The following is a 26,074-nucleotide window of genomic DNA, read 5'->3' on the forward strand; positions in this document are numbered from 1 at the left end:
GTAAGGAAATGGTTAAAAAGGAAATAGGAAATGAGTGCCTTAGTATTGAAATTAATATTGAGTTGTACTATATGTAGTTACTGTTTGAATTAAGTTGACTTTTATCAATGGAAAAAATTTCCCCCAGTAGTGGAATACACGCTAATAAAAGAGTTTGAATTACTTTCAAAATTGATTTCTTTTCCCTAAATCGGTCGTCAGTTACACCACGGTTCAGAAGGTGGTTGGTTGTGGCGTGACTGCACCGTGTGCTGAGACTAGAGGCCCTGCCTCTAGTTCTTCTGTTCTCTGGGGTTCTTCTGTTCTCTGTCTGTGTGACTGGCCAGGTGAGCCCCTCGGAGCCTGTTTCCTGAGCCCGAAATTGTCATCTCACTTGGGGGGGTGAGGTCTGGGGGCAGAGGGAGCAGGGGCTAGTGGGAACTTGGCTGTTCGTTTCATTCAATTCTATGCTGCGTGATTTTTTTTTTTTTTTTTTTTTTGAGCTTGTGTTATTCGGTAATTTATAAAGAAAAGACATACATGGATATAAGGAGTGCAGTCAATGAATAGTCTATTATTTTTCTGGAAGAAGACTAGAAATCTAGAGTGGAAGTACGTTCACCTTCGGGGGCAACAACGTCTCCTGGATTGAGTCAGTCAGCTTTCCTTGGTGTTTCCTTTAGTACTTGAAGCTGGCACTTGTCACTTTGGATTGGAATTTGAATGCAAGTACCAGGCATTGGTTCTTGTAATTTATCTTCAATTTTTTAAACGTAACAGTAGGTTGCTTGTCCTTCAACCTGGGCTGAGACTGAAAACGAACCCCATTTAACATTTTTTATTTCTAAATAATTATCTTTCAGAGTACCAATAAAATGCTTGTTATAATATGAAATTTAAGTAGAAAATTATAATATGAAATTTAAGTATTTAAAAAGGAACCATATTCTTGCCATCCAGAGAAAAGTACTGTTACTGTATGAGTCTCTTTAAGGTTATTTCCCTGTGGGATTTACATGTGTGAGCCCCACAGTGGGCTCATGTTAGACGACTCCGTTTGGTTACTGTCTGTCTTCAGTTTGGTGTTGTGCGTGGCAGGCCTGAGGCGCGAGTCTAGCGCCCGTAGGCTGCTGTGCCTCCGTGTGGTCACGGCCTCCTCTTGTTTTTCAGTGGACGAGTACATCGCCATCGCCAAAGAGAAGCACGGATACAACATGGAGCAGGTACGCATGGTCCGCTTTTGTGGGGGGAGGCGGCTTTCGAGCTAACCTGCTGCCCTGTGTTCTGTGTGGGGGACAGCGGTGCTTCCGCATCAGCAGTGCTCTTGGCGGTTCCTAGCATGTCATGCGTACAAGGCTCTGGTCCCCTCGTCACTGCCTGAGAGGAGTGTGAGAGGACCCTTTCATTCCAGAGGCGTCTGTGGATTTCTGCAGGTGTGCTGTGTTGAGGGCAGCAGGGCTCTGAGGTGCTGGACGCTTGCTTCTATGAATGTGTGATTTGTCATTTCTGTGGTTGTGTGATGTTTTTGTCCTGACTCATGCTGTCGCACTCAAATCTATAGTGTTTTCATGTTAAGTGTTTTGAATCACTTTCAGCTTGTAAAATTTGACTAAGGCTTTCTTTTAAAAATTGTTTAGAGCCTATTAATGAGAAGTCCATGAGATTTGTTTTTCTCCAGGAGTGTGATATCTTATTTCAGCCTTATTTCTAACTACTGTTTTAAAAATAAGCACATTAAGTTGGATTAATGCTTTCCTTGGCATTGATCTAGATTTTGTAGCCTATAAATTACTAACATTTCTCGTTTATCCTCATGATTGAGGGTACCAGTAATTGAGATTATGTAGAATTGGACTCTTTCTTTCAGCCTTGGCCTTATTTTTCATTGTAAGAATTTTGTTCTACCCTGGTAGAACTGTTAGAAAAGCCAATTACAGTGAGAGTTCCAGGATCTTTCAGAGCAAGAAATGTATGCTTCTCCTTTTCCAACCCTACTCATGAGCGTCACCAAGCTTGCCCAGAAAATCATCAATTATTTATTTAGAAAGTATAAGTATTATTGGGTGATCAATAAATGTACTTGTATGAATTTTAAAGGATTCTGGTCTTCAAAAGTGTGATAGTTTTCACTTTAGGGTTGTACTACAGGAGATTTTCTCAGGAAAATGTTCTGAGTTCTCTCTCTTGTTTCTAATTTGTTACTCACCCATTTGTATATTTTTTCCTTTATGAGCTGAAAAAAACTTTATGTTTGCATTTTTGGGACAAAAGAAGATGAAGAATTGAGTGTTTTTATCCCTTAGTGTCTCCCTTCATGTGCAGAGGCTTTAGAATGGCCTTGGGGGCACAGAGTCCAGAGCCACGCTGCTTTCGCCACTTCCTGGCACTGTGACTTTGGCAGTCACCTCACTTCCCAAGCCCCTATGCTAATTTGAAAGTGAGAATGATGGACCTTATCCCGTAGGGCTTGTGGGATAAATGTGTTAGTGTACCGCAGGGCGCAGGGCGCAGGGCGCAGGGCGCATGTCATTTCGTTTGGGTTGGCTGTTTAGTAATTGGGGTGTAAAGAGTTGCACACCCTTCTTTGCCAACCTCCTTGTTTCCATGTTAATGTTGCGTTCACGTCTTTGGTCTAAAAATCTCACTGATACTGTTTTTCTAGGCTCTTGGGATGCTCTTTTGGCATAAACATAATATTGAAAAATCATTGGCTGATTTGCCCAACTTTACCCCCTTCCCAGATGAGTGGACTGTGGAAGATAAAGTCTTGTTTGAGCAAGCCTTTAGTTTTCATGGGAAAACGTTCCATAGAATCCAACAAATGGTAAGTAGGTGAGACCACTGGTGTTTTCCCCTGCCTCTCTCCTGTGCCGTGTACCTGAGGGGAGGCCATCCTCTGCACGCACTGCTCCCTCTTTTAATACAGCTCCCGTTAGGAAAAGCAGCTAGTTCGCTGCTCCTGCTGGTGGGTGCCAGGCCTCAGGTTACAGCAGTGAGGCGAGTCCTTCCTAGCAACTCCCGGCTGGACGGCTGTAACGCAGCCCCTCCCCCACCCCACAGCCCAGACTCCCTTGTTGGGGCGCCCCAGAAGGTTAGACGCACAGAAAGGATCTTGGATGGCTATTTGACGAGGTGGAGCATCATGGGACTGTCTGTCTGGGGAAGGTTTGCTTCTTTTTTAGATTCTGGAGTGCTTTTTGGTAGACTCCTACCGTGACAGCTTATTGACGGCTACTTCAGTGCTAAATGAATTTTTTTTTTAAATAACCCAATAGTTACATGTGTGAAAACTCTGATTCATCTTTAACTGACTTTACAATCTTTCATGGGCTAAGTTTTACTTAAGCAAAACTGCAGTAATTTGAAAATGTATTGATGAGAGTTGTTTCATGAATTTTTCTCCTTATTGGAGAAAAAGGGGTTTGACTTACGACATTTCTAAATATGTGAGAGTGATCCTAATTATGTGTATCTAAACACATTTGATTGTTTAAAGGTTAGCTTTAAATCGAAACCAACTCGTTTTTTATATTTAGCTTCCGGATAAATCCATAGCAAGTCTGGTGAAATTTTACTACTCGTGGAAGAAGACACGAACCAAGACCAGCGTGATGGATCGCCACGCCCGCAAACAGAAGCGCGAGCGGGAGGAAAGGTCGGTAGCCTCGGGGTGCTGTCCCACCACGGAGGGGCATCTCGAGTGGGTGGGATTTCTAAGAGCTGGTGGACACACATAGGAAAACACCCTGGATTTCCTCCAGCACTTTCCTGCTGGAACCAGAACTCACTCAGACACTCTGCAGTAAACGTTCCTGAGCTGTAGGAATGCGTGGGTCCTACTCTTCGGGCAGTTTTCGCACCACTCTTCCTGCAGTCAGTAGACGTCCATTTTGAATGCGTGCGCCTTCCCGCATATTCTCTCCTGTCCCTGAAGGGGGTCTCCTTTGAATAAAAAGTTGTTTTCTAGGTTGAAATGTGTTTGGTAGCTTGTGCAGCTTCATTGACATGTTTGTGTTTGGTGTGTGAGAAAGATACCAGTACAATTTCGGTTTCCGCCTTCCCTTTTTTGACCGTCTGTTTTGTGTATAGGAATGAGTGAGGGACACGATTCCGGTTTCTCCTTAAGTGTTAGTTTTCAGGGGAGCTCCGCGAGTAGGGTGCACCTTACTCGTCACTCCCTCAGGCTCCCACTGCCTGCAGCGCAGTGGAGACAGCTCCGTACTCACACAGAAGTACGTTCTGGCCTCCGCTCTGCAGCGTCTGCTCTGCACGCGCGCGGCGTGTTTTAGTTCACTGCGCCCCTTCCCCCAGCCCGTCTCTAAAATGAACATGTCTGAAGTCCGAGGTCACACACAGACATAATGGCTTGGGGGTTAGGTTGTTGCTAACAAGGGACTTTTTAAAATTATATTTCCCATGTTTTCTATAATATAATTTTGTAAATTAGTAATAATTTGACCCCATCTCAGGAGAATATTTTACAATTTCAAATGGAAGAGAATAATGTGGGAACAGATTGAGAGTTGAGTATCACTTCAGGAGAATTCAGGTCTCTCGGCCAATTCTAAAAAGAGTGATGCCGAATGTCTCCAAGGCTCTTTCCGCCTGTCAGATCCTGTCAGACGGCTGCCCTCGGCTCGCCCCACACTTCTGGGTCTGCAGCACAGCGCGGCTGTTTAGGGGGCTGTATGCTTGGTAACCAAAGAAATGGGACAGACCTGCTGAGTTTGTTTTCAGTGTTGCAGCAACTTTTGATTAAAATGTTTCTTTCCATTACATGTTTGATCTAGTTTACTGTTTATGAGTTTATTGCTACAAACAGGTGCAGTCTACTAAGCTAAAATCAGTATTAAATTTAAAAAATAGCTCGGCTTTGTTATCCTGAGTGTGAAATGATCAGAGCATCGGCTGACACGGCTCCGCTCCCACCCCCAGTTGGTTCCCTCGCATGACTGCCAAGGAGGGGACCACTGCGCCCCACCTCCGTGTGCACCTTCACCCTGCTAGGGTGCAGGCAGGAGGGGAGCACGGCGAGGCAGTGGTGCCTGAGAGGTTGTGAAAGTAACGGCAGGGACTAGGGCAGCTCCGGGCTCCTTCCCTTGGAGCCTGCACAGCCAGAACTTCCTACCACCCGGCGTGTGTGGGGCGGGGGTGGGGGGTGGGGGGGGTGGGGGGGGTGGAGAAGGGCTGAGCAGTGGGGGTCACCTGGGGTGCCTTCCAGAGACCAAGTAGGGCCTGAGCACTCTGCCACTTCTGCTGTCCAGCTGGTTTTAACTGGGGCGAACTGGGCCAGGCCGCTTGACATCGGTGAGCCTTCGTCCTCATTTTTTTTATTAAAAATCCCACCTACCACAGAGCTTTTTTTTTGTTTTGTTTTTTAAAGTAAGAACTACTGCATGGAAGGATATAAACAAAAACATTTGAAGGACCACATCAGTGTGAGTGTCCTTTTTGAAATTAACTTAAGATACCGGTTATCCAGGCCACCGAAAAGCCTTTCCCGTTCTCAGACTCGTGTAGTCGCGAGTGGGCGAGTGGGACTTGAGAATGGATTTTCACTTGTTGATTCCCAGTGCAGTGGGACTTTATTCTTGAATAATTTCTCAGTTGTGTCTAACGATAATGCCCTAGTTCTCCACTAGGTAATTATGAGGAAATTAAGTAAATGTCTTCAATTTGATGTTTTCAGTTCAGAGGTGAGAGGAAGCACTTTACATATATAACGCAACAGTGTTCTAGGCCTGGTTTGGGAGTTAGAAACCTATTTTAATGGTTCTTTTTTTAATCATTTAGAGTAAAAGAACTATGGGTTCGTATTTTGTATGAATTGTAAAAATGATTTTAATTGCAACAATCTGAAAACATACTAATTTTATATTAGAGCTGTCATTAAATGAATTTATTGCTTTTATTTGTGTATTAAGTAAAATTAATAACAAAATAATGTTTTATTTTTAAAGTATTTAAAAATTTTTTTTAAATTTTCCATTACAGTTGACATACACTATTACATTAGTTTCAGGTGTACAGCATGGTGGTTAGACATTTATATAACGTACAAATTGATCTCCCCAATTAGTGTAGTACCCCCTTGACACCATTCATAGTTATTACAGTATTAGTGACTATATTCTCTGTGCGGTACTTTACTTCTTGTGACTATTTTGTAACTGCCAATTTGTACTTCTTAATCCCTTCACCTTTACACCCAGTCCCCCAAAGCTCTTCCCATCTAGCAACCATCAGTTCCTTCTCTGTATCTATGAGTCTGTTTCTGTTTTGTTTGTTCATTTGTTTTTTAGATTCCACATATAAGTGGAATCATACGGTATTTGTCTTTCCCTGTCTGACTTATTTCATCTGGCATAATACCCTCTAGATCCATCCATGTTGTTGCAAATGGTAATATTTCATTCTTTTTAATGCCTGAGTCATATTCCATTATATATATGTACCACATCTTTATCCAGTCGTTTATCAATGGACACTTGGGTCTTGTTTTCTTATTCATTCAATCACCCTGTTTCTTTTGATTGGAGCACTTAATCCATTTATATTCAAAGTAATTATTGATAGGTATGTAGTTACTGCCATTTTATTCATATTTTTTTATCTTCTTCGTCGTCTTTTTCAAGAGGACCCTTTAATATTTCTTGTAATAACTGGTTTGGTGGTGATGAACTCCTTTAGCTTTTTGTCTGGGAGCAGAATAATCTTTCAGTAACTTTTTCTTATCTTTCAGTGAGGATGAACTTGAAGAAGCAAATGGAAATAATCCCATTGACATTGAGATTGATCCAAATAAGGAGAGCAAAAAGGAGGTATTTTTTACCCTTTAGGCAAATAAATTGTATTACAAGTTCCATAAGTAAAGCATTCTTACTTTTTCTACTTAGCACCTTAAGTACAAGGCATCACGGTATGACATTTTAAACAATACTAACTCCGTTTTCTAGAACTCAGAGTTGTGCTTGCCAGGAAACGTGAGTAAAGGAAGTCTGAAAGGACAGCGTAGCACTGAGGAGCGCTGACCCTGTCAAGGGCACCCGTCCTCCCCGCTTTCTTTCCAAGCTCCGTCCCTTAGAAAGTGGTCCTGCTGAGGCCCACGCTAGAGTGTGGCTCCTCTTCTCAGCCTCGGGTCTCCTTCCAGGCTATCGTTGGCCACCAGCTCTGCATGTTCTTGGGCAGGAAGTGGCTGCAGGGGGCTGAGGGACTCAGTGCAAGTCTTTTCATTACTCCACCAACAGTGGATCATACGAGGGTGAGCCTCACACACGGTGAAGTTTTAATTGCTCACATCTGAAAAATCATTATGCTAGATGTTTCTAATCTCTGGGTTCAGGGAGCCCACGAATCCCTACAATAGTGGATAACTTTTTTTGGTGTACTTATAACATTTATTTATTGTAAACTATCCAGTGAGAACAGTGGGATGTTGGGAATAGGGCTTGCAGTCTTGCATTATTTTGTCCATTCATAACATTAAATAAAGCATATATGGGACACCTAGGGCCATCCCAGGAAACCCAGGGCTCCTTGGCACAGGTCGGAAACCCCCACAATCCAGCACTGCCTGCCACAGGCCCTGGTGGAGGGCCAGGAGGACAGAGGGATGGGGTACTGGCAGGCAGGGCTCCTTAGCACCTTGGAGCCCCTCGGCCCCCCAGTCAGGCTGGAGCATTGAGTCCCATTGTGTGTGGGACTTCTGTGGTCAGATAAGAGTTTTTCTGAAGACAAGACTCTAGTTTCAGGAAAATCGCGAAGGGTTCTCTATCTCAAAAGATTCTAACGTATGAGACAGCTATTTTAGATATGGAAAAACGAGTCTAGACATACCTAAACTTGAGAAATACATCAATAACATATGCTTTGTATAGACAAAGTATGAAATACAGTAAAATAGAAAGAAGAAAATGAAAATGATTTATAATATTGTCATACATGATCACCGTTAACATTTTGATGACTCTTTCCAGGCGACTTCCTCTATAACATGTATATGCCTATATGCATAATTCTGAGTAAAAGGTTACTTTTTGAAAACTAAGAAATGGGATCTTAATATGTAATTTTTATAACCTTTTAAATTTACCTTGAACATATTTTTATGTCAAATACATTTGTATGCACAGCTGTATGTTATTTCATCATACAAATCTTTCCTAATTGAGTAAATTAACCTTCTACGGATTTTTACAGCTTTTGTCCCTGTGTTTTGCTATTATAAACAATGCTGATCTCATACTTAAGTATTTGTGCATTTTTTCCATTAGAATTAATTTCTAGAAGTTGGATTATTGGGTCAAAGTGTTCCAAATAACATTTTGAAGGCTTCTCTTGGTAGGGTACATACCATGTTTCCCCGAAAATAAGACCTAGCTGGACAATCAGCTCTAATGCGTCTTTTGGAGCAAAAATTAATATAAGACTCCGTCTTGTTCTACTATAAGACCCAGTCTTATGTAATACTATAATATTATAATATAATACAATAACGGGTCTTATATTAATTCTTGCTCCAAAAAATGCATTAGAGCGGATTGTCCGTCCGGCTAGGTCTTATTTTGTTGGAAACAGGGTATCATATCACCAAATTGGAAACTGGCAATTCTTTCTGGGTGGCACTTTTCCCAGTGATTTATTTGAGTGCCTATATAACAGGATCGTTTTAAGGGTTAGCTAAAGTTTGTTTGGGAAACCACGTGGTACTTGGAATTTTTAGTAAACTGTTTTGATGTATTGTTTATTAGGTTCTTCAATGAAACATTTTGAATGGAAGAGAAAGGGGTTGATTTTCTATTAATTTCTATACTACCTATATGTATAGCTCAATTTCTGATTCAAAAAGAAAACTGGTTAAATCGTGGTTCTTTACATACTAAAACGTTATTAAAACAGACACATCACCAATAGGTGAGCTTACTAAACAGCGTAGTGCAATTGCAGAACAGTTTATTGCCTACTGATATTTTTATGTATTGCTTATTACCGCTGTTCAGGAACTTACGGCTGCCATCATAGTTTGCATGGTCTTTTTATCTCAGTCTTTTAACATATGAAGCAAAAAGCCTGAACATATTTTAAGCTCTATCAGCAAATGGTAACACACTTAACAAGATGAGATTATGACCAATTACAAAAACTTCTTGTTCTTAAAATGTTACCAGTAAGGCGTTATCCTTTCCTTGCCAAGATTTACAGCATTTCATGTCTGAAGGTTTTGGTTTTAGAGAAAGCACTTTAAAAAATTAGCAGCAGTCATGCATTTTAAAACGACAGCATATTTTTTTGAAGCAAATTTTTAGGGCCCTATAGTTAATGTGTCATCCCCCAAAAATGATGTATTAAAAAGTTGATGTATAAAAAAATACGGAAGTTTATATTTTTAAAACTTCTATAAAGATTTAGAATTTAAATCGATCTTTATAAGTGTGCTGAGTCTTATTTTTTCTTTCTTTCTTTGTTCATATGTGCATCTGTATTGTTAGGGACTGTCAGCATAAAATAGCTCCTTAGCCACATACAGAAAGATTGCCAGTGGAGAACGCAGATTTTTTCCTTCCTATATTACTACAGGAAGCTGAGAGTGCTGTCAGAGGCTTAAAGTGATTGATTGAATACGGATGTGTCTGTATAAGAAGGAAGTAGCGTCCACTTTGAAGTGGTTAGCCAAAATTCAATGGCCAGTGTCTCGTCTGTTAGCTACCTGTTCCAATTGTAGATGGTAATTATGAGGCAGCGTGGTGTTTGTCTTAGATTGTGTGGAGCCACGTTAAGGAAATATGCTTATCACTGTTCAGTTGGCATTGAAATTTTTTTAGCATCTCATTTATCAAATATGTATATCATGCAGGTGCCTCCTACTGAGACAGTTCCTCAGATCAAAAAAGAGAAACATAGCACACAAGCTAAAAACAGAGCAAAAAGGAAACCTCCAAAAGGAATGTTTCTTTCTCAAGAAGACGTGGAGGCTGTCTCTGCCAACGCCACAGCTGCTGCCACGGTGCTGAGACAACTGGACATGGAACTGGTTTCAGTCAAACGACAGGTACCTGCGAGCCTAGTCCTGGGTAAAGGGCGAACCAGCACTTTAAAGCTGGTTTTATTTTTCACACACGGATGTTCTCTTTCCACAAATCTCAAGGACATTCTGTTTCTGGACAGAAGAGCGTAGCTACAGGCCCACTGATTTTTCTTAAATTAACTTTAAAATTGATGTTATATATATGTATATACAGATGGTGTGTGTGTGTGTGTGTGTTCAGTGTGTTCGGTGATTTTTCACATTGCGAACATCCCCAACTAACCTCTATCTGGATCAAGAAATGGAATATTGCCCCCAAAGCCCCAGTCTCGTCCCCTTCTCATCACTACTCCCCTTAAGAAATGCCACCTCGCCTCCTCGGCTTCACTCCCGCCCCTCTTGTTCATGATCCACTTCTCCCAGCAGGAGGCTTTAAAACCTCAGATTATTTGTTTTTCTTTTTAAAAGATTTTATTGGGGAAGGTGAACAGGACTTTATTGGGGAACAGTGTGTACTTCCAGGACTTTTTTCCAAGTTGTCCTTTCAGTCTTAGTTGTAGAGGGCGCAGCTCAGCTCCAGGTCCAGTTGCCGTTGTTAGTTGCAGGGGGCACAGCCCACCATCCCTCGCGGGAGTCGAACCGGCAACCTTGTGGTTGAGAGGACACGTTCCAACCAACTGAGCCATCCAGGAGCTCAGCAGCAGCTCAACTCAAGGTGCCGTGTTCAATCTTAGTTGCAGCGGGCGGAGCCCACCATCCCTTGCAGGACTCGAGGAATCAAACTGGCAACCTTGTGGTTGAGCCCACTGGCCCATGTGGGAATCGAACCGGCAGCCTTCGGAGTTAGGAGCACGGAGCTCTAACCGCCTGAGCAACCGGGCCGGCACCAACCACAGATTATTTTTTATCCATTTTTGGATTTTATGTTAAAAAATGATGTGTGGCTTCTTTTATGTCTGGCTTTCATTCATGTGAGACCCACCCATGTAGTACAGAGCCATAGTTCTTATTTCTCATCGTGCGCATGTAAATGTCCTATAAATTATCCGTTTTACTCTTCATGGACGTTGGGTTGTTTCGCGTTTTCGGCCCTTACGATCCTGATATGAACATTCTGTTACATGATGGGGTGCATGGTGTGTTGTGCATCTTTGTTGGATGTGTGCCTGAGAGAGGGGTTGCTGGGTTACAGAGTGTGCACGTGTCCAGCACTGGAAGGCGTTCCCCACGGTTTCCACAGCGGTCGTGTCAGTTCACGTGAGTTTGGTTGCACTACATCAGGGTTCCCTAAGTGTAGCACTGTTGACACTCTGGGCTGGGTACTGCTTTTTTGTGGGGGGCTGTCCTGTGCATTGTAGGGTGTTTGGCAGCATCTCTGTTCTTTACCCACTCAATGCCAGTAGTACCCTACCCCATCAGCTGTGACAACAGACATGTCCCCATTCATTGTGAATTTATCCTTGGGGGCAGGGGGGAGGGGCGAATTGTCCCATTTCCTTGCTCTGAGGCTTGTCTTTTCACTCTCTTTCATGTTCCCTTTTTTGATGGTCAGAAATTCTTAATTTTAAGGTAGTTGAGTTTCTCGTTCTTGTCTTGTGTGGTTAGTGCTCTTCCACCTTCTGTTGAGAACCTTCCCTGAGGTTGTGAATACACTCTCATGCTGTTTCAAAAGTGCTTCTTTTGCCTTTTACATTTTGATCTTCAGTCTACCTGGAAATGTTTTTCTGTGTATGTTGTATGAGTAGGGTCACTAATTGTTTGTTTGTTTGTTTCATATAGATAGCTAGTTAACCAAGTACTATTTATTGAAAAGACCACCCTCTCCCTGCCCCAGTGCAGTGGGGAATTTATTTTAAATCCAGCATCCATATGTGGGGGGCAGGTTTGGGATTTCCCAGTCTGTTCCTTTGGTCTGTTTGTCCATTCTTCAGCAGTACTATGCTGTCTTAATTACACGTCCACTATAATCTAGCTATCTGGCAGTGTAAGTCCTCCAGGATTGTCTCGGCTGTGTGTGGCCCTTTGTATGTCCGTATAAAATGTAGAATCACCTTGTCAATTTCCAGAAAATTAATTCTGTTAGAATTTTGATTGGTTATATTGAATCTATAGATCAAAATAGAGAATTAACATCTTCTGATCCATGAACATGAAATATACCCCCACTTATAGGGGTTTTTAATGTCTCTGTTTTGTTGTTCCCTATGTATAGCTCTTGTATATCCTTTGTTAGAGTTATTCCTAGATATTTGGTACTTCTGATGCTCTTGTAAAGGATATTTTTTTTTAAATTAATCCTTTTCTAATTATTTGTGGCTGGCATGAGAAATGCTCGTTATTTTCATCTAATTTTGCACAGTACACTGAAAATTCAGCTGTGTAGCCTTGTGTTGTCCTTCTGTGTGTCTCGTCCCCTCCCCCTACACCCTCTCTTTCTGTATGGAATTAAAGACAAATTGTGGACTCAGAGTTTACTTTAGCTTTTGCTTCTTTGACTTGCTAATCTTGATGGTTCCCGTGGAAGGTTGAATTAAATAGGAAGGCAGCTGTCGCTTCATAGATGAGAAGAGGGGTCAGTGGCCCCTGTCTTCTGGTGTAGGGAGACGTCACAGACCAGGACCAAGCGGCCCCATGGAGCTAGAGGATTGGCTCCATGTCGTGGCTGCTGGCACAGCTGCATTCTAATCTTAGGAGAATCACTTCATCTTCCGGGGCCTCTTTTCAAATGAAGAGATGAATCGTTGCTTGCCTGATCTTCTAGGATGTATGAGGGCTGCTGTGAGAGAGCGTTCTCAGCTCTGTTTGCGTTGGAAGAGCTCACTCTGATGAGGGCTGTGAGCTCTTGGACGCATTTTCATCTTCCTCTGCGTTTGCTCCTCTGCGGAGTGAGTTCCTAATGCTTGCTGCTTCACGTTCAAGAAAGAAAGCGAGACCCCTTCTTCCACAGCGGTGTTACTGATTCCTTGGTTTTCAGAGTCAGGGTCAAGAGCAGGAATTTTTTATTTGAAGGTATCTACTCACAGTTCTCATTGTTGAAGAGAGGGCTTGCTTAGAGCCTGATGTCCTGAGAGGATACAGGTTGTTTACTTTCCATAACCTTTTAGGGCTACTGCCAAATGCACTTTGGGGCTCCAAATGATAGTCACACAGCGGACATTTTATTCTGGGGGCACCTATGTTTGGTGTTTGGCTGTATATCCAGGGAACCGTTCGCCTGAAAATAACAAAACCTGACAACAGCTCAAACAATTAAGGATTTATTTTTATCAAATAGCAAGAGATCCCAACATCAGTGGTGCTGGCATTAGTCCATCTGTTCAGCGATGCTCTCACAGAGCCAGAGTCTTTCGGCTTTCTACTCGGCGTTCTTAGTGATTGGCCTTTCATCTCGCTTGTTGCCCCACTGGAAGCTGCCGAAGCCATTTGGTAACCTTTCCGTCTGTGTGCAGGGCAGTGAGAGGAGGAGATGGCAGTGGAGCTGACCCATCTGTCCCTTCTAGCAGGAAAAGCCTTTGCTTCCCAGAAACCCTAGTTCCTGTGTGCCAGGCTTTGCCACACTTCTCCTGGCTCCGAGGAACACGTGGGAAGGAGGCTGGGAACGACTGTTAGGTTAACCAGCGAACAGAGCCTTTGCATCAGGTCTTTCAGAGCAGAGACTAAAACAGTCTGACATTAGAGAAGAATCACTAACCACACAACAACATAGAAAAAAGAAAATTATGTTTGACTGGGAGGTCTAGTAAGGCACCAGGCCAAGTGACCGCTGCGTTTTTGGTTTTTATTTACATGCCTATTACATTCATAGCCTGTTGCTTATCCAGCTTGGTTGCTACTCACCCTATTGTGTTAGTGAACATGGGCTATTTCCAACATGGAAAGTGCACCAGGATCAGAGATGTAGGTTAATGAGTTCAGAGCTGACTTTTAGTTCAGAATTTGTAGACGTTCTCCCTTACAGCCATTCATTGACTCTGTACGCTTCTTTAGCTATTGATTTTAGAGAGAAAATGCATGTGCTAAAGTAGGCTGGTCTCCTTGGGAAACGCACATTACTTAATCACAACACGCTGTATACCCAGTCTTGTACCACGTGTACACAAGCAGCCAGAATGAAGGGAGTCACAGAACTGGAATGCTAGGGGATGTGCAGTATTCTAGACCCATGACTTTCTGCTAATTCCCTGTCAGAAGTTTCTAGGTCTAGTTTTTAAGCCTAAGGAAAATTCAGTGACCATCATCTGAGCACCTTGCAGTGTTTTATGAGTTGTTGGTAACTGAGAGCTTTGAGCGAGAGTCTACTATTGTGCTATTCGATATGGTAGCCAGGAGCCATTTGTGGTTATTTAAGTTTAGATTAGTTAAAATTTAGAAAATTTAAAATTGATTCCTCAGTTGCATAAGCTACATTTCAAGTGTTCAGTAGCAGTACGTGGCAGGTGGCTGCCATATCGGCCAGCACAGCTTTAGACGTTTCCGTATCAGACAGAGTTCTGTTAGATAATGCGGATCTGAGAACTGGTACTACTTTCCCGAGAACTTATTATGAGTCAGTTTCTAGTATTGTCTTCTGATTTGTAACTGTTCAAAATAAACTAATTTCAGTAACTCAAAGTCCTCGTTTATGGTTTTATTGTGGAGTAAATTTTGTGCTTGTCTGATATTTTTCTTACACACACACACACACACCCCCAACACCCCCGCTTAAGTCCTGCCTTCCTTTATCTGCCTTAATGAGATCTCTGCTTTCAAGGGCACCTACTGCTCACTAGTGTCTCTGATGTTTTACTGGGAAAATGGACCAGTTGCTCCCCTGCTTTCTTTTATTTGCTCGTGTGATCATTCAGAAATGAAAAATGCTAGGGTCAGAGTTCTCTTGTGCTTGGCACAGAAATGCCCCCCTGCTTGGAGCGGAGAGAGGAGGGCCCATTTCCGAGTCCGTGCAGAATGAAAGGGCAGCAGGGATTGGTTGGGCGGTTGGTAGTGTTTGTGTCTTTCTTTTGATTAGGCTGGGGTGATGAGAGATTAAGTACATTGAATCAAAGCAATAATATGGAAAAGATAACTTGTGACAAAATGAAGTTTCAGTTGATCCAAATGAGGCTTGTGGAGAACTGGCATGTTGCTTTCTTCTTTCTCCCCATAAGAGCCTGCGGGCTGCTGCCGTGTAGAGCAGTGAGGGCTGGGAGGCTCGGCTGCCTTGCGCCCACCTGTTCTGGTGTTCGGGTCAGTTCTGCAGGCCGGGAAGCCCAGGCACCGCCTGTCCTTTGTGTCAGACCCCAGATATGTGTTCTGCTCAGGTGATCGCCCGTCAGGAAATGGTGGGTTAGGATTGTGTACGCAGGAGGCTTTTTACCACCGTCCCCTCCTTCTTGGTTGTCCCTTGTCTGTTGCTGTCAGCAGGTCAATTAAAGAGACCAGTTAGATGCTCTCAAAGGATACTGCGTGGGGGGCGGGGGGGACCTCCAGGTTTGGCACCATACAGGTTAGGAACTGCTCTTGGTTGGTTGGTTTCCTTTAGTTTATTTCTGTTTTCATACCTTCATAAAAGTTTTTCATTTTTAAAATGAAATCTTCTCTCTCTTAGATTCAGAATATTAAACAGACAAACAGTGCTCTCAAAGAGAAACTTGATGGTGGGATAGAGCCATACCGACTTCCAGAGGTAGGATTATGTTAACAGCATCTCAGAAGTCATGCCCAAGTTTTCTGTGTTTAAGAAAATAATATCCCTGTAATACACCTCCACTTACATCTATTAAAAAGAAAGGTGGAGACATAATTTTATGAACGTCTAATGATAAATTCTCTTATGAGAAGAAGAAAGATTCGTTAACCACATACTGACGTGCCATCTCTAAGTGTGCTGTGCTGATCTGACTCCTTTGATGCCCAGGTCATTCCGAAGTGTAACGCACGCTGGACCACAGAGGAGCAGCTCCTGGCCGTACAAGGTATGGGGAGCATCTCCTCGGAAGCAGTGGCAGCTTCTAGGCGAGAGCAGTGCCTCACTGCGTCCCGCACACGGTTCTCAGGGGCAGGCTCTTGGAGGGTCACATTCCCATAGGGGATGTCGTTTTGGCTGCATTGCCACATTCCCTCTGGGCTTTACTCCTTTCCTTTCCGTATTTCACAAGTCGTAAAAATCAGTGTGCAGGCTTCAGTTTCTAAAGGCGTGAGTACTTCATTCTGATAGCTACACGTTGGGTTCTGAATAGTCAGGAAGTACAAAACCCCAAAAGAAGCAGACTGAGTGTTGGGGTTTTAAGGTTGGGGGTGTTCTAGTCCTGGGGACCCTGGAAAGGTGAATGCATAACATCCACAACCATACAGTAATTGCTAGGTGACTTCAGTTCTCATGTGACGTGATGGCAAGGTACAGATTTCTGGGTCATACTGAACAACTTTGGTCAGTCATCTATGGACTATATCTAAACTTCAGTACTTTCTCCACTGATATAGTGCACAAACGTAGGGCCTGCTATTAAAAGCCTGTGTGTTTTGTTATCTGGATATGGGCAAGTCTCAATTGTGGTTTGTTTTTTTTTAATGTTTTTCTCTTGTATTGAAAAAAAACAAAACTGTTCTCTTACATCCTTAGCCATCAGGAAATATGGCCGAGACTTTCAGGCAATCTCAGATGTGATTGGGAACAAATCAGTGGTACAAGTGAAAAACTTTTTTGTAAATTATCGACGCCGCTTCAACATAGATGAAGTTTTACAAGAATGGGAGGCAGAACATGGGAAAGAAGAGACCAATGGGCCCAGTAACCAGAAACCTGTGAAGTCCCCAGAGAATTCTGTCAAGATTCCTGAAGAGGAAGATGAGGTAAGTCTGAAACACGAGCTCTTCTGTGCCGGATTCGTGCTCAGTGGTCCAAGTAGTTTCATTGATGACCTTTTTCTGCTGCAGAAATGGTTTTAGGTTTTAGCTATGTCAGTAACTTGACTTTTACCTGTAAATACCATAATAATGTGTATGTTGGAGTCACTCAATTTTTGGTCACTGTGTGTGTTATTCACAGTTGAATTCCTGGACTAATTTCTCATTCCGTCCTCTAGCCACAGAATATTCCACATTACCAGTGTTTCTTTAAATACAGTAAACCAGAAGTTGGAAGTGCCTTGAGGAGTGTCAGTAGAGCTCAGTTATGTCAAATACGTTGTCATCTCGTTGTGAATTTAATGAGATTACCAGTGGGTCTGCCTGCTGCACAGCCCGCCCAGGCTTGGGTGCTGTTGGACTAACTGGGACAGTGCTAGGCCCCGTGCTTGGCTGGGACGTCTGGGACAGTGATGACATGCAAGTCATCTCCAGGGTAGTGGCACTGAGTCATCAGCTAGTCGCAGAGCCTAGGCTGGAAAATTATTGAGGCTACAGGGACCCATCTGCTGCCTCCCTGCTTCCTGTGACAGGGTGGCCATTTCCCCAACTAGCCTGGCCTGCCCTGCTCCGTATTTACCTCTCAGTCCCACAGAGGAGGAGAGGGGGGCTGGGCAGGGTAAGAGTTCATTGCCAGTCACTTCACATTTGAGTTTGTTCACTGCCATGGTAACTTAAGGATTAATTTAGCTTTACAAGGAAAGTCACTTTCTCACTAGTCTTCCAACAACCGTGCAGGAGTGATTTGAAATTACCTATTTTCCATTGTCTACTGTCCTTGAAAGAGCCTGGCTATCGCAGTAGCCCAGAGGCCCCCTCTTGACCTGAGTGGGGGTGCCTTATCAGGAAGAGGGTACCCTGAGATCATGACGTTGGTCGTCCACGCAGTACCCCACGGCCCATTTGTCAGAAGAGTGTTAAAACATACTGATTTTGTTAGAATGGACTCCTTAGAGCTTTCCACCAGAAAATCTTGAGTAAGTGTACGAAGTGTATAATATTGCCAAGTGTGAGTGGGTCCCGAGTCACACCTGTGTATGGCCCAGCCTGCGTAGCACCTGAACAAAAAAATGAAGGTGCTTTTACCTTCTGGCAGTGGTTTTTGTCCCAGTGCTAATTGCTGTTACCTTTCACAACAAATTAACTTCCTGAAGTCCTGGACTCGATTTAGGAAGCACTGAAAAGATGAGGTTACTAGGAAAGGCGCATGAGAATTTGCAAGAAAAAAGCCATCTTCCATGTGGAGATTCCCAGCCTCAGTCCCAGGAAGCAGAAATAATAGGCAACTGGCTCTCTGCTCTCTGCAGATTTAACCAGAACCGGAGCCCTCCGGGTTGGCACAAGCAAGGTGATAGTGAATTTAACCACCAGGATGTCAGTTCTTGTGCACACGTGTAGTTTTCTTTTGCCTGGTTCATTTACTGCCTGACTTCCATAAGTCAGTTTTTTTTCTTTTTTAGTCCATCCTCAATGGTCCACTTCCCGTGTTGATTTGACATCAAAATACCCATGTAATTCCCTCTCTTCCTCTCTGGTGGAGCTGGTTGGTCCATCCATCACTCGACCTCCCAGCAAGCAGCAGGTCTTCCAGATGTCTGCTTGCCCAACCTGGTCTTCTAGAAGAATCTTATCCAGCTTCTCTTTGATGTGTAATCTTTCTATTTCCTTTAAAATTTTTCACCCCTTTGGTCATGTAAAACACCACACACACACGTTCTCACACACACTCGCTGTCACACACACTGATTTTCACACACATGCCTGTATTTCCTTTTCTCTTTAGTCTCTTTCTGCTTCTTATAGCACAAGCCCTTCACTCCATCACCCTGGGTTTCCGTTCTCCATTTGCAGCTGCTTTTCTGTCTACCGAGGCCTGAAGGAACTTGTTACAATGCTGACTGCAGTCCGTGCTCAGAACTTGGTGTCCTTGGAATTCTGCCTTGCGCTTATTTCGTGGCATCCAGCAGCTAAGGAAGGTCGCTGGTGTCCTGCCTGCCCCTCTGCCCTCAGATTTTGTGTCTTATGCAGCACAAATAGGGAGGAAGGCATCAGAATTGCTACAGGTCCTGGGACAGGGAACCCTCACTGAGTGTCGCAGATAGGTTCTGCAACATTAAGCGAAGCCATGCAGAGCGAAACCAGTTTTATCGTAGGCTCATTGGCATGAAGCAGAGCTCAGTGCCCAGGCATCTCATCTACCTTATAAGGAAACCACATCGAGGACCTGCTGTAACATGAGGGCTAAGAAGGGAGGGAAGCCTGTGGGGTCAGAAAGGGCATGGAGCGATGCTAAAAATGACAGGTTAGAGATAAGGTTTAAGATTGTTACTTTAAATTAGAGAATGGCTCAGTGACTGCTAGTGGGGAGGAGTCTCTGGTTTGTCTGACAGCAGTTCTAATAAACTAACTTCACCGGGAGAGTAGCCTTTCCCAGGTTCCGGATTGCTATCCAAGTTGTTTGTCAGCAGCCCGGCACAGGAGGGGCGCAGTGAGCACCGAGGCACGAGTGTCCTGTAGGTTTGGGTCTGAAATGCCCTGGAAGAGCCTGCAACCTTCGGGACCCGAGGCAGCCTGTGTCCCTGTTTGTTGGCTGGGGTGGGTGCCATGCAGCCCCTCCAGCCAGTGCCCACATCCCTGAGCAGGACTCTGCCAAGCACTGTGCTTACTGTCCTTTTCAGGGGTTTTCTTGAATCCTGTGAAGTAGACGTCGTTACTGTGTATATTCTTCAGATGAGGAAGAGGAGCTCCAGCGGGAATGATGGCTGTTCCCTGGGTGCACAGCTAGAAAGTGGCAGAGTCAGGACTTGAGCCCAAGACATCCTGCCATGCTGCCTGCTGCCGGGCGCCGGCCTCGGGGCAGCCACCTCCTGAGGCCCTGCCCTTAGGAGTGGAGCGTGCATGGGCAGGCCCGTAGGCCGGCGCCCTCTCCCTCGTGCAGGACACCGGAATACGCTGTTTGTGTGGTTGACCTGCTCTGTTTTTCTTCTGCCCCTCCTCAGGCTGCTTCTGTTCTTGACGTCAGATATGCCTCTGCCTCCTGAGAAACTCTGGTAGCCTCCAGTACTTGGTATGGACAAGTGTGTTACCCAGGATATCAGGTATTACAAGACATCACCTAGCCATCTGCATCACAGCTCTGTGGACAAGCAGCTATTACCAAAAAGGCATACACTTCCAGTCCTGTGCTACATCTGCCTTAATTCTTTGCTCGTTCCTCCATGTTGGCGCCACGTCTCAGAGAGCTCCACTGCATCTCACACTCTGCCTAAGTGCAGGGGCAGCCTCCTGGCCTGCACGCCTCCTGTGACTCTGGGGACCGCCTCCCAGTCGGAGCTCCTGAGCCCCATCAATGGCAGCTCTTCCCGTCAGCAGCTTCAGAACAGGTAGTCGACTCGGAAGGCACGACTCTGCTCCTGCATGGCCTGCAATTTCTACTTTGTGCATAATGTAATTTTCACAGTAACTGTGACCCTGTTGGCCTTCTAGAAAGTTTCTCTTGTTCTTTCCTGAGGCATCCACCTAAGTGATATCATGCTTCTTTGGGAATCACAGTACCTTGGCAGACTGCATTATAACCTTTATCGTGCCAAACCTCCTCATTCAACTCACATTTCCCTGAATAGAGGGTCTAATTATGGTTTCTAAGTGTAGTTGGCTTAAGTCTCTCCTTCTCCTTTCCCACTTGGTAGGAAGCTCATTCGCAGCAACTCTCCTTGGACACTGTAGCTTAAAAGGAACGTGGACCTCAACACTTTCTGCCTTCAATTCTCAGCATTGTAATCAGGATGGGTGCCGCCCTGTCTTCTCCTGACCCCCTCACCACCCAGCTCCAAGAGCTTTGGTCCATACCACTACTGTACCTGGTGCTTGTACATTTGGAATTGGTGCCTTCTCCTTTTGGCAACCATGTTATGAATCCTTTTTTTGTTTTAGTGTCTTACTTCTTCTTTAAAGTTTATTGCTTGCCAAAGATGACATCACTGAGAGTGGGAGATGGGAGAACTCGCTGCAGATCTGAAGAGTGCAGATTTGAAATGTTACATTAGCTCAGCAAAGGGTATTAGAGTTGCTGGTGATGGTTTTATACAACTGCACGTTGTTTGTTCCCCATCCTCTCGGTATGCCTGGCCTTTTATATGTCACGCTACATGTCCTTTTGTGTCCTTCATGTACTGATGCGACCACATAAACACCATCCTCTCTCTCTTCATATAGTACAGGACAGAGAAGTGGTCAGTTTATTGGTTCTAGTGAGAACAAGATGAAAAGAAACAATCTACAAAGTGGTATGTATTGCCTTTTGGTTGGACTGGCACAAGTGAAAACTTCCGATAAATGTCCTGAGGCTTCCAGAATCCCTTTTATTCTCTTGCCTGGCCGTGGACCTGCGGAGGGGCTGAGGGAGCCTGTCGAGCTGCATTTGAACTCCCTGCCCCTTCCCACGGTCAGTTCAGCCTGCACTAAAGATGCGAAGGAGCATTTTTGTTCTTGTTTTTTGCATCATTTAAATATTTTTACCGCTTTCAATACCAAAAAGTAAAGAATGCAGATGCTTTAAGGTGGCATAAACAGAATTCTTAAGAGTTTAAAATATGCAATTAAAATGTATGTGTTCTGACTCCCAAGCACCTTGCCTTTTTTTTTTTTTTTTTTTAAAGTCTGATTCTAGGAAGAGAACTAGGAAGGTAGATGGTTTGGAATTGTACTTTTTCTTTTAGAAATCTGGAGAAGGGTCGTTCAAAGCGGGGGCTGTGAAATGGGACTTTCCCAACTTTTATCATCTTGTCCCTGGGCTGGGAGTCTGTAGTCGGGGGTCAGGGGACAGCATGTGAAGGACAAGTCACAGCGGGGCGGTCACAGCTCCCCACCCCTGCCTGGACGGGGGCAAAAGAACACTAGGAATGCTGCAGAGTTGTTTGTTTGTATCATAAGCCTGCTGTGTAATTGGAAAGTGGCAGGAAAGGCCCCAGGGAGGAGGTGGCATAAGTTTTGCACATCTCGTTAAGGGGACACAAGGCGTGAACAGAAGCTTCAGTTTCTCCTTGCTGCTGCTCACAGGCTCCATCCTCTTACTGGAAGCAGTCAGCAGTTTGCTGCGATGGGTTTCTCACTCTGCAAGTAGGGCTGTTCCCCTCTTCTCGCCCAGGCTATTTTCCTTAAGAATTGGTCCCTTCTGGCAGTGCTTGAAAGCATGAGGCTAGGTCTTATGTAGCATGACGGATATGCCAGCAGTGCCAGGCCTCTGTATTGGGCACCAGCCCTTAGGTGGTTCCTGGCCCTGAGTGGCCTCCTGTCCTGAAGAATCACTGTGCCGGTATTGTCGAGATCGCAGCAGCTGGGTTTGGGCTTTCTCTCCAAGGGAAGGGGCATGTTGTTTCCATTTGCCAGAAGGGAAAAAGAGGGTTGTCTTTGCCTGACTGCCTTCATTGTAGTTTCACGGATAAGATAGCACTGTGTTTTAAACTGTTTCATTACACTGTCTTTGCAATGATGTTGTAAATGCAAGAAATCACGTAGCTTTAAAAGCTAAGTGGTTTGGTCTTATTTATGTGCAGCCCCTTTTTAACATATCAAGACTTCGGTGCGTCAGCAGGTCGTGTTTGGACGTGTAAAGGTCCACGTGACAACTGCTTCGGATGCAATGTTCACTTAAGCTTTGTCTTCTTAAAAATTATCAATGTGAATGTCATAATTATATATATATTTTTGTGGAAAATTTCTCCTAAGTTATTGTGCAAATTATAGTACCATTGAAACAAATGATAGTTTTAGTTTAGAAATCCTAAAAGATATAAATTGCATTGCATATGCATTAAGTTTGTTTTATTTAATTTTATGTAGATGTGTAAAGTGTTAGGTTAAAATTTTTTCACGTATCCATTTAAACACCTTGTTACTTGAATATTGTGTTGACTGGTCTGAAACAGTGGTCAGTTCTGTAATGTAGCTCTTTCAACCGGAAGCAGCCCCGCGGCGGCTGTGCTGACGTCAGCGGAGGGCGGGGCATGGCTGGGCCGTGGCAGCGGGAGCCGGGCGGTAGGGTCCCGTGCCTACTGCGCTGTCTCGGTGTATTTGTGCCGACCGAGACACCAGTTCCTCAAAATGCTTTTTGATAGTTTTTTAACCTATAAGACCCTTTGATGGTCACAAACCTCTAATCAAAAAACGAAAAAAATAGTTGAGTTTCACAGCTTGACTATGGCGGACTAATTAAGCAGTTTTTCTGTGTATATAAAGTTTCCTCAAATATCACACACCACTATAAGTGTGCTCATTGTCACTTTAAATTTCAACGATGCCCTATTTTTGTCTTTCTAAATATCAGATGTACTATTGGTATAATTGCACACCAAAAACAAGCCAAGCAGTGCTTTACACTAACTGGATGGATCCCTGCTTATGTGAGCAAAGGAAAGATGGAGCCAACTTAGTCGAGAGTCTCATTTTCTCTCTTGTTTAGCCTGTTTCTAAATCTAGTGACCCAGGACTCAAGCTTTTAATATCGAGTGAAACTTTGCCTCAAGTTGACTCAAGGTAGTTAGCTAGCTAATCAGACTCTAGTGATCTTGTACAATGTTCAAAAACAAACACTTTCTGCCACGCCTGGATCTCTGCAGCTTTTCCTACGTGTAGTGAAGCACAATTGCAGTAACGTTCCAATTCAGAAGGAAGGTCCGTGTAGTCTATGCATGTTGTAGGATAAGGACTGTTTACAGTCGCCTTCTCCCAGAACCGGAACTTACGCTGGAGGGCGTCGTGTTCCATTACGTAGACTTTGGCTTTGCTGAGTGCTTTTTAGATTGCTTAAAACTTTTTCAAGATTTTAAAAGATGTATAAGGTTAAGTTTGCAAATATAACGGAAATGCTGTATATCTTTTGAAGTGATAAAATCCACATTGGGATTTTAAAGAAAATACGTTGTAATAATGCTGTTGTAAGTAATATTTTAATGTCTCTTTTGCCTGTTTTCTATTTCAGCACATTCATTATGGTGAATGTTCATAGCATTATAATTGCTTAGCCATTGGATGATAACATTTGTTAGTGGAGATTGGAACATTTATTTGTGAAATTCTGCAGAATTCATTTTTCTATTTCCAATATTTGCTGAAGTTAAATAAAACTTTTCAAGCCGTTGACGTAATAAAATATGAAACAAAACCATTTTCTGCACCGCCACCTGCACTCTCCATAAAGCAGCACCTACCCCAGTACAGAGTGGGGTTTTCCTTGCCTATCGCATTGAACCCTGGGGTTCCTGAATGTATTAAGTTCCCCAGAACTGCACTATGTAGGAACAGTCAGGGATGCCTTTTGCTTTTAGTCTTTAGTTCTCTCTACCTGAACTATATTCTTCTTTATGTACGATAGTCTTATGGTTGGGATCAAAGTGAGGTGGATGAGTTCAGAATGTTTGCGATAATTTAGGTGACAGTTTCGGTGAGAGCAATGTTTTCCCATTAGTGGTTTTTCTCTTTTCAGTTGACCAGGCTTTGACACCTGGCTGCTGGCCTCTGCACAGCCCCTGGACTGGCAGTGAGGAGGCAAGACCCCCACCTGTGTCACCTCTGGTTGGCCAAGAGTGGACCCAGCGCTGATCTCAGCACTTCTGAGTCCCGTGAAGAACACTTGGCAGCCACTGGCCAGCTCAGCGTCTTTCCTTCTTTAGTTGGAATGTGGGTTTCGTTAGAAAAGTACCGTGAAAACCTGATTCCCCAGTCCAGCGTTGCCTCAAGACAGCATTTAAAAGACACATTTGGGGCCCTCTGCGTGCGTCACTTTGCGTGGTGTTGAGGGAGGGTGTTTACATGACACTTCTCAGAGGTCCTCTCCTGGAGGAGACATGAACGGCTGCCTCGGGTACAGCACCGAGCGGCCCGGGCGAGTGCCAGGTGCACAGGGCCCCGAGGGTGGAACCTGGGAGAGGAGGGCAGCGGCTCAGAAACCCATGTGATCTGTGGAGGTGACTCGTGGTGTAGAATGGGGGAACCCCCGGCTTTCCTGCCAGGAGACGGAGGAAGAAGGCAAGCCAAAAGGAAGTGCAGGCAGGGCTGGGGGTGAGTAGGGGCAAGGCTCAGAGCAGCCCACTGCTGGTGCTACTGGACATCTGCTGGGGGGCGCCAGACGGGCTGTGGAGGCCTGGCCCCCACACACCTGGAAGGGTAGCGACAGCTAAGGGCAGGAAGTGGAGGGAACTGGCCTCGGCCACGAGATGGGAGGGATAGGTGACGGGTTGTAGGTCTCCACATCGGGGAAAAGGAGAGCACAGGTCACCTCTTGTGTCACATCTCACATAACCTTGGCCCTTGCAACAGCCCCAGCTTCAGGCCAGTGTAACTGACAGCATTTCTTTTGCGGGTGAGAGCTCAGCCTGGCCAAGGGGGACAGGTGCAGGTGTGGGGTGGGTCCCCAGTGCAGCAGACAGGCCGTCTGTTCGGAGGCAGGTCTGCAGGGCTTCACCTCTGGGCCCACAGTGGTGACCAACGGAAAATGCGCCGTATCTCAGTTTACTGTCCCTGTCTCACTGTTCCTGATCCCATTCCTGTTCCGCGGGATCACTCTCAGAATCAAACCACCCACAACCCCTCAGCACAGGCTCCGCTTTCTGGTAGAATCTCCGCCAAGACAACAAACACATCGCGGTGAGAAGAACTTCCGTCCCCCACCAGGCCTGTCATCGCCCTGGTAACCTCTGTCGAGGGGAGAGTTCTTGAGAGCACCTACCAACGGTGTGGCAGGGAAGGGAGTGACAACAACCGTACTTAGGGTCTCAGTTTTTCGCGGCTTCCTCCGTCTTGCGTGTGGATGGTACTGAGACGAGGCTTGCAACTCCCGTTCTCTGTAGCCTCCAGTCCCAGTACCAGCAAGGGGCTGGCTCTGGGAAGTAAGAGATGCATGGAACGTTCCAAGTGGCCCAATTGCGTTCCTTGTCAGTGGATCGAAGATGACGCTTATGTGCAGCTGCCTCCTGTGTGGGGGGTCACTGGGGCCTGGACAAGCTCCTGGGTGACCCTGACTCTGGTCCTGGACTGGATGGAACCAGCCGCCCAGGACAGTCCCCCAGTACGCTTTCCCACCAACCCCCAAGCAGGGGCTCAGTGGCAGGCCTTGAAGCAACCACCCCCTCCTTGGACCATCTCACCACCTCATCTGGTCTGCTGTTGACACCTGGGCCTGACAGCTCTCAC

The 26,074-nt window shown here is 44.7% G+C and overlaps 1 protein-coding gene across 1 annotated transcript in view; it reads left to right on the forward strand.

The window, feature by feature from the left end:
• RCOR1 (REST corepressor 1) overlaps nucleotides 1-24,035 on the forward strand; it is a 119,560-nt gene extending 95,525 nt beyond the window's left edge. Inside the window, exons 4-12 of the mRNA XM_074326894.2 lie at nucleotides 1,150-1,202; nucleotides 2,642-2,803; nucleotides 3,516-3,634; nucleotides 6,722-6,800; nucleotides 9,833-10,027; nucleotides 15,588-15,665; nucleotides 15,897-15,954; nucleotides 16,602-16,831; nucleotides 19,885-24,035. Coding sequence (XP_074182995.1) covers nucleotides 1,150-1,202; nucleotides 2,642-2,803; nucleotides 3,516-3,634; nucleotides 6,722-6,800; nucleotides 9,833-10,027; nucleotides 15,588-15,665; nucleotides 15,897-15,954; nucleotides 16,602-16,831; nucleotides 19,885-19,926 — 1,016 coding nt within the window. The 3' untranslated portion in view covers nucleotides 19,927-24,035. The remainder of the gene's footprint in view (nucleotides 1-1,149; nucleotides 1,203-2,641; nucleotides 2,804-3,515; nucleotides 3,635-6,721; nucleotides 6,801-9,832; nucleotides 10,028-15,587; nucleotides 15,666-15,896; nucleotides 15,955-16,601; nucleotides 16,832-19,884) is intronic.
• Nucleotides 24,036-26,074: the final 2,039 nt, after the last annotated feature.

The sequence above is a fragment of the Rhinolophus sinicus genome, chromosome 3 (assembly GCF_057876585.1).
Source record: "Rhinolophus sinicus isolate RSI-liver-muscle chromosome 3, RSI-T2T, whole genome shotgun sequence".
Taxonomy (NCBI): domain Eukaryota; kingdom Metazoa; phylum Chordata; class Mammalia; order Chiroptera; family Rhinolophidae; genus Rhinolophus; species Rhinolophus sinicus.